Source organism: Triticum aestivum, chromosome 5A, assembly GCF_018294505.1.
Source record: "Triticum aestivum cultivar Chinese Spring chromosome 5A, IWGSC CS RefSeq v2.1, whole genome shotgun sequence".
Taxonomy (NCBI): Eukaryota; Viridiplantae; Streptophyta; class Magnoliopsida; order Poales; family Poaceae; genus Triticum; species Triticum aestivum.
The window spans coordinates 548,195,163-548,203,792 of record NC_057806.1 but is presented as its reverse complement, the minus strand read 5'-3'; the positions used below and the strand labels follow the sequence as shown (position 1 = coordinate 548,203,792).

Here is an 8,630-nt window from a genome sequence, read left to right as displayed (position 1 = left end):
GGATGGGCTTTGACCAGTGGACCTCTGCACCCGGTTGTGTCAGGTCACCCGTAGGGACACCCGGGAGCAACATCCGGGCCAAACCCACAGCTACATCCACCGTGTAGACCCGACGCGTCCGTTTCCCCCCTCCAGGTGCCGGCGCCGTCCATGAGGGGGGCACACCGCGGACGTGAGGGGGGTCACTCTCTGGAGACGGGTGTCGGGCGTTTGCAACCGCCACAAAACTTTTGTCGGCATAGCTGTTTTTGATTTTAATAAAATATAATGATCTATATTCAAAAGAACATGACCGCACATTATTAACGTGCTCGAAAAAAATACAAACCATATATATATATTCATAATATATGAAAAAAATACAAACTACATATATATTCATATGTATGTTTATATTTAACATGCTACATGTTAGTTTATATAATAATACATAAAAAAGCTTAAAAAATACATATGAAAAAAAAGTCTACCTATGCCGACGGCTATGCCGTCGGCATAGATACGGCCAGGTTTTAGGCGGCGGGCGGCGGGCCGCGGATCGCTGACGTGGCATGTATGCCGACGGCAGCCATCGGCTTAGCTCATGGACGGTGCGCCGCGGATCTGTGACGTGGCATGACGATATATGCCGACGGCCGGCCGTCCAGGCCGTCGGCATAGATTTGACGACGTTAGCAGCTGGTCACGGGCGGGGTCGCCGGGCCCACGGGTATGCCGACGGCCTGGTTATGCCGACGGCTGCTGTCGCCATGTTCGCAGCTGGGCCGACGACATATGTATGCCGACGGGTGCCGTCGGCTTAGATCGTGGTAGCCCGACGGCCAAGGTACGCCGACGGCCAAGACGTGGCTGTCGGCATAGCGCAAAGTAGGCCGACGGCAGCCGTCGGCATTGATTTGGCCGTCGGGGTAGGGCCAGTTTCCGGTAGTGCTGGAGCTACCCATTGAAGATTGTAATATATATCTGAAATAGAAAAGGTTGAAAATTTAACAAACAACTATCGTGTCACATAAAGATTCATAATGTGACAGCCATTAACACCGAACCCAATGCTCCAAAGAAGTATCGCAAAAAATTAGTACAGAAGGAGACCATTGTTAATCCGATCTCTATACACAGATGTCATTATTTTTTCAGTTCATGGCTTCTTGCCACTAAAATACTACTCCAAGAGCAGTAGTAAACAATATACAGTACAACTCAAAGAGCAGGAGGGGAAAGTCCATGAAAGTAGTGTTGAGTCCGAGCCTCCTCCGAGGCAGCCAAGAACCCCCTGCCACACATGTTCTTCAGAATGAAAATCCTATGGATAGTTACTACTTCTTCGAGTGGACACAAAAGGTGTATATGAAGATTAACTCCTTGGGCAACATCTAGAAATTCAGTGAGCTCACCCTAAAATCCATATATAGCTTGTCCGACCAAATAAGTAGAGGCCTCCGAATAGCCCATGATTTTGCTCGGAATTAAGATCTACTTTTCTGAAATTAGCCTGGGAGAAAACAATATAACCAGACAGAGAGATTAGGAAAAGAGAGAACCGAGTAGGTGGGGTGGGGAGGGGATGCGGACCGTGGTGGGCTTGAGCTTGAGGAAGGGTGACGGACGTCCCTATCCAGCGCCACCACAAAGCGTACGTCCTGACGGCGGCGCGACGCACGATGAGGGCCCTGGCAGCCTCCCGCAGCTCCCACACCGCCCGCTCCTTCAGGTCGTGAAGCTCTCACTATCCTTCCGCCTAACCTGCCCAGCCCCATAGGCCATAGCCCTTACTGTAGAAACCGGCCTGGGGTGGGCGATGGAGCGGTGGATGGGGACGCCGGGGTATGAGGACGAAGGCCACAAGCAATCTCGTGGTGCGTCACAGATCTGGACGGAGGAAATAGTGGGCAAGGTGGTGTAGCCGGAGAGGATATGTGCGGTGGAAGCCGGCGTTGGGTGGCCGGCGAGCGCTAGGCGGGCGGAAACTACAGGGAGAAGAGAGATGGGAGGGTGGCTCACGAGCTCAAGGGCATACAAAGTCAACATTGCTGATCTGAACAAACCGTCCTCGCAAAAAATAATTCTGAACAAACCGACTATTGGATGGGTGGCTACCTGGACGTCAGTTGCGATCTTTCTCTGACAAGCGCCATGCACTTCCGAAAAAAAAAACAATCGAGCGCTCCCAGGGCACCAATTCCTGCGAGCTTAGAAATGTATCTAACGCTAGATACATCATTTGAGAGACGAGTTCGGGACAAACTTTTTCAGACGGAGGGAATGCTACTTAAGTCGAAAGCATTTGTAGGCCTATGTAAATGGGGCATGCCCCTTTTGAACTTTAGACTCTTTAAAATAGGGGCTATCATTGAAGATGTTTTTTGAGATATCATCTGCAATACCCCTATTCTACTATTAACATGCCGGTAGCAACCCCTATTGCACTTGTTATTGACATGTCACATATGAACTCCATGTTTGTGTAACCATGTTGGGCGCCCATTTAAATGAAGCCAACACACGATATGTTAAGCTGAAATTAAGCATGTAGGAGATGCCTCACACCATTTCCATGCATATTACTCATTGAAAAAAAATAGAACACTATAGCGCAGTTAATAGCACATTATAGCATTTTGAGCAGTGTTTTGCTAGCATACGATGTCTTGCTAATAGCATGCTATAGCACGATATAGCACGCCAAGAGCATATTTTAAGGGCGGCGCTATTTTGCTATAGCACGTTATTTTTTCAATGGTATTACCAGGTTGTTTCGATCCAAGGACAACATCACATATGCCATATTTTCTTGAACCTCACACCCTAATTGCAACACCGCTAGAAAAGGATTGGGTTTATGGGTGGAAAGACTGATCATGATGCCAGATAAGAAACTAATGCTCTTACAACTTAGCAGAATGGCTCAAGCCGCGTTGGGAGGAGCGTTAGGGCGAACGGTTATCCATAGCATCACCGATTATAGGTGGAAAATAGAATTAGTTGGTTGGTGTTGAAGTGAGGTGGTGGTGAGTGCCCGTGATCAACATGGGTGGTAATGGACAAGGGGTGGCCGCTGAGGCGCAAAAGGTGCTCTTTGCCATTGTTCGGGAAGCTACAACTTGGGTTGCTGCTGGTCGTCTGCGGTCGAGAGATGAAGCTTTTTGTGAAACGTTAGCAGCGAGACTCTAGGATTGTAGGTAGGTGGATTGATGAGATGTGCTTCATAATCGAGGGATGCACAAACATGCCATCATAGATGAACAATCTTGCTCCTTTTATAAAATATGAATACGCACGCTAGTGCGTATTCAGGAGAAAATAGGTTCATAGCCTGAAGAAATAGAAGGCTGTGATCTCAACTACTCCCTATGTAAAGAATTACAGAGGGAGTACATCACTACTGCCCAAAGACTAACAAGGAAATGAGTAACCAGCCTGGGACCTTAATTTTGCTTGTATGTTTAATGTTTCATAATTATTAAGTAGATCTTCTTACAATATGGAAACAAAGACGAGGCAACAAACGTATGAAAACTTAAAATGAACAATCTGAAACCTCCTGAGCCATCTGGACCCATTTCAAATGCAAACATCAAGCAGAAGGAAACAGAGTAGCATAGTGGGCAAACAAACGGGGTTTAAGAGGCTCATAAAACCGACCGCGACAAATGATAAAGAGGCTGGATCCAACAAAACACAAACTGACTGGACGCGTGATGGTTGAATAGTACTCAAGTCAAGAAGCAAAGTGTGCCTGAGATATATAGCAACCTCCAGGAAGAAAAAGCACATGGCTTGGTCTCTTGCCAAATAGCCATACTGATGGTTACACTCATTAGCCGTAGCTTATGTCTCGAGTGTTTCCTTGCTACCCTACAAGTATATCAAAACTACACATGATGTTTGTCTCCACAAAAACCAAAGTACCGACACATATAAACAAAAGTTCATCTCATCACAAGAAATACACGGCTGGTTCAACTGGTAACGAAGTGGGTCACCATGTCGTCACCCCTCTCTTTCTGCCCCTCCCCTGTACCCATCGGTGCCGGCACTTATCCTCGAGATACAATCTCTCGCAGTAGTCAATTCTGCAACCAGAGACTTCTTCTCATCCTCGATGGAAAGTAGAAATGCCTCTATCTCTGAAACTTTTGCCCCATCGCCATTAATCAAAGCTTCTTTATATGATTGCAACGTCATCGCAAGAACAGAGGGAGTCCCTTCTGTGCCCACAGGACCATCATCCGCCACATTATCTCCAGTAACTTTGATTTCTAAATCCTCCTGAGACATAGAACGATTTAAGTGTAAGTACCAAGTAAGGATGCAAGTGTTGGCACAGACAAACAGTGCAAGGTTATTGGCTCCAATGTTGTACAAGAAAAATAAAAAAAATGGTACATGGCAGATTTATTTAGCAACGACCGAAGCAACGGAAGTGAAATACACCAACGTCTCTATAGTGGTCGGATTACAAAACATTGTGTAGACAACATTTTAGTGGAGAGAAATTTCTAGCCCAAGATACTGTCAATGCAGATTCATATAATATGCACAAAGAAAGAAACAAAAATATTGCATATAATCTGCAATTGAACACATGTATTAGTAACTAGACTTATACTAAAAAGTGGTTGACCAGAGACCTGCAAAATATGAGACCGACGACAGATTTTCACTGGTACACAATAATCAATTGCTCGCAAGTAACCTAACTGCACACAATACACAATACAGGGACCAAAGGTCTGAAGAAATCTTACCAGCATCTTGAAGCAAGGGATCACCTTGTTGCCTACCAAAGAAGGAGGCCATGCCATGATGTAAGGATGCATATGGCAGTAGTACGTATGACCGATGAGCTTGTTTACATTCTCTGTTTCCAGGCAGAAGGATACGAGGCAGTCATTCCACCTAGCATAATTAATAGACAGGAACACAAATCCATCGATGACCGCCGAGACCTCCATCATGACAGCATCCCCTGTCGAACACATAGCGGCATCAATAAATGTACTCTTTGGGAAAACCTTGTGCGTCATCAACCTGCTAACACCATCACTATCGGCGCTCCAACAACAAACAGAAAGCACTTCCATGTTTGCATCAGGGTGATCTATGTATGCCATACAGAGATGCCCATCCTTGGTCTGACCAAGCCGAAAATCTGTGCAGTCATCTTCCATGTTTGGCGGCAAATCCATCCGAGACATTTGCAACGTCGCGGTGTTGAGCACGACCACATACGCTTGATTCTTATGTTTCCAGTAGACGCATCCATTCGTCAGCGTGTCATTAGTGGAAGACGAGGAAGAAGAAGAAGAAGAAGAGAGCCGCGGCGTGGACGTGTCCACCCAAGGGAAACTCTGCCACTCCCTGCTGTCCGATGAGAAGACGGAGAATCGAGCAAGCGTCCGGCGACGGCGCCTGCGGCAACGCACGCAAACCAGACGGAACGACCTCGGGTCCTCCTCGGAGACGGTGATGTGGCACGCAAGGTACCGGGGATGGCAGTTGGCCTCCTGGGCCGGGCAGGGGAAGATATCCAGCGCCCGCGTGAGGGGGTTGTAGGCGGCCAGCTGCTTGGTTTTCTTGTTGTGGAGGACGAGGTAGCTGCAGCAGGTTGAATTCATCTCCCACCCGGGGTCGCCGCTGTCTTCCGGTAGGCGGGTGAGGAGGAAATCGGCGCCGCTGACGGCGGCGGCGAGGTCCGGGTCAGAGGAGCTTCGGAAGGGGACGAAGGCAGGGATGCCCCTTCGTCGGAGAGGGTGGTCGAAGAATCCAAGGATCTGGGGCGGGTGGACAGCCAGGAAGCGGCGGCGGAAGTCGGGGGAGGTTCGGACGGCGCGGAGGAAGGTGCGGCAGGCGAGGGCGGCGCGGACGAGGCTCGGGAGGGAGGGGAGGCGGAGGAAGATCTCGCGGAGGAGGTCGTCGCCGATAGCAGTGATTGCGGTGGCGGTGGCGGTGGCGATGGCCGCTGGATCAAGCTTCGCCAGCGCCATCGACGGCGACGGTGGGCCTAACTGGGAAGCCATGGCTAGCTCGAACGGCGGCGGCGGATTTATCTGTTTCCTGGAAGGAAACGGCGGCGGGACGAAACAAACTAATCAAGATTTATACAAACTATAATAACTAGCAAAAATGCCCGTGCGTTGCAACGGAAGAAAAAAATCTTTCATGTTTAGAATGTCCGTACGTTGTCATGGGAGCACACTCACATATATGATGCTACCAAGATTCACCTTAACCAAAAACTAAATTATCCATTTGTGAAAGTATCATGCATGTATAATACATGCATTTGTCTACGTAAAGAGATGCATAACTGAATGCCCATGCATTGCTATGGAGAAAAAAAATCAACTGATTACAACTTTCTCATTTCTCAATTAAACCTAGGCACCTTGAGCGTCCTGAAACTCTCTTGTCACCCAAGCAACATAAATCAACTTTAGTCATGGCCAACACCGGACAAAAGTCTCTGATGAAAAAAAAACACTATGGATCAAAGGTACTTCGGGGCGCTATTTTGGCGAGGAGTATGTATTCTCATTCTTGACAACCTTAATTTTTCATAGCCCCTTAGATATTTCTAGAAACACCATACACAATATGACGCTTAGCAATCTCAACCGTGGCATTGTCTGAATCTTAGTGCAAAAGTTCAGAACATGCATCCTATCAATTTCTGCTTCTTAGGTTCATAACCATTTGAAGTAAATAACTGAGTATTGTTGCCATGGTTAGAAATTAAATGGGATTAAATTAACAATAAAGTGTACAACAGACCAGACAAAATCTAAGTTTATACATACACTATAATCATTGTGATCTATATGCTAGAGTTACCTAAACAAATATTAATACGCGAAGTAGACTTGATCAACATATATAAAAACAAACAACAAAAGTATCATAGCACTGCACGCCTTTGCATGTACATTCATTTTTACCTAACTAATATTGTGGCTCAAAAGCTTATGCCGATTTTACCTCTTTCTTTTGCTATTTCATTTCCGTGAGCAAAGGAAAAAAGCGCATCAATCTAGGCCAAAGGCCCGTTTGGACGACAAAGCCCACCCGGCTACTACATACGCATGAGATTGAACAGGTAGAGCCGTCGATGCTCTTCTACCATCACCACTTATCTTCGAAGCCCTTCCTCATTTTACCTCCCGTCTCACACCATCCCGCACCCATGGTGGTCTCCAGCCGCCTCTACAGCTCCGGCGGGCTGCAACCGTCACACCACCTCTCTAGAGTGCTCCGTCGGCCTGCACTCCTCCTTGCTCCTTCCCATGGACGCGGCCCGTCCCTGTACTCCTCATTGCTCCTTTCCATGGACGCGGCTAGTCCCTGTACTCCTCATTGCTCCTTTCCATGGACGCGTCATGTCCCTTCTTCTTGTCCGATTACTTAGGATGAGCCAGTTTAATAGAGTCTCTCTGGAGTTAATTCCATAATTTTCTTCCCATGAAGGAGACGCATGCACTCCTTATTAATTCGCTGGTGGCTTATTGGTATCAACTCATAGATGTATTTAAATTGGTGAGATTTTGCCTAACAAAGCGAGGTGGGACTATCTAATAACAACCAATCTTTCTTTAAGCCATCAACATAACCTTGGTTAGTTGGACACCTCCTTATACATTGACCAGGAGGTCGGGAGTTCGACTACCAGTTGCTGGATCATTATTTTTGCCACCTCCGCCGAACTACACGGTTTTGCCTGGGCTGAGTTTGGTGGGCTGAGGCCCAGACGGATCAGGGAGAAGTCCAACTCACTTAAAACAACAGCAACCTACGGAAATTTTGATGACGGACGAAACTACAAACGGTTCCCTGAATTAGTACCACCTTGCGTATATGTTTTAAATTCAAATTAAAAGCGTAAATTCATGGGAAGAAGTGTATTACGATGGTGAACCAGCAGACTCAATCCATGCTTTATTAGTAGGTATAGGTATAGATATAGATATAGATATAGATCCGCCTCAGTCGACGCTATATCCGCAGGATCTTACATGAAGATCCGTGTAAAATTTTATTTTTGTTTCTTGCTTGTTACGTCATTTGACTTAGACTTGATCAAGTCTCAATCGACTGAGACCTAGCCACACCATTTAAAGATTACAATAGAAACTACATACGGATGTATATAGATATATTTTAAAATGTAGATTCATTCATTTTGCTCGTCCATATTGGAATCTCTAGAAAGACTTATATTTAGAAACAAAAGGAGTAATAATTAACTAATCGATCAAATCTATTCTTTTCACGTGCATGTGCATATACACGTACGTGTGCATTAGCTATTTTTATAGGTGGACGTAGGTTTGTGAGATGCAGAGCAATGAGAGAGACCCCCAGCTGACGGCCTCAAAGCTGCTACACCATGCATGCACGCACGTAGCTGATACAGTACATGTGAGCGTTCTACTTCTCGCTCGATCGATCGATCAAAACGGCTCATGTGTGTTGTTTGTTTGGTTGATCATGCACATGCACGTACCAAGCTGAAGCAAGATCCAGTCTTTTTTTTTTGAGGGGAGATCCAATCTTTTCGAACAGCTGCTTTTGCACCCGCCTTGCCATCGTGTGGTCGCTCGCTGCACGCGCCTGGCTGGGACCAATGCCTACGG

General features: G+C 46.6%; 1 protein-coding gene across 1 annotated transcript; it reads right to left on the bottom strand.

Annotated features, from left to right (window-relative positions):
• Positions 1 to 3,959: 3,959 nt before the first annotated feature.
• Positions 3,960 to 5,988, bottom strand: LOC123107611 (uncharacterized). The gene is made up of 2 exons (XM_044529580.1): positions 4,773 to 5,988; positions 3,960 to 4,269 (listed from the first exon to the last, which is right to left on the bottom strand). Exons 1-2 carry the CDS (start codon positions 5,985 to 5,987, stop codon positions 3,991 to 3,993), a joined length of 1,494 nt encoding a protein of 497 aa, XP_044385515.1. The 5' UTR covers position 5,988; the 3' UTR covers positions 3,960 to 3,990.
• Positions 5,989 to 8,630: the final 2,642 nt, after the last annotated feature.

Excerpts from the sequence above, each read along its gene's own strand:
- LOC123107611 (XM_044529580.1), bottom strand. The coding sequence starts at position 5,987 with ATGGCGCTGGCGAAGCTTGATCCAGCGGCCATCGCCACCGCCACCGCC. Across the intron at positions 4,270-4,772 it reads CTTCTTTGGTAGGCAACAAG|GAGGATTTAGAAATCAAAGT; the intron begins GTGATCCCTTGC and ends TCTATGTCTCAG.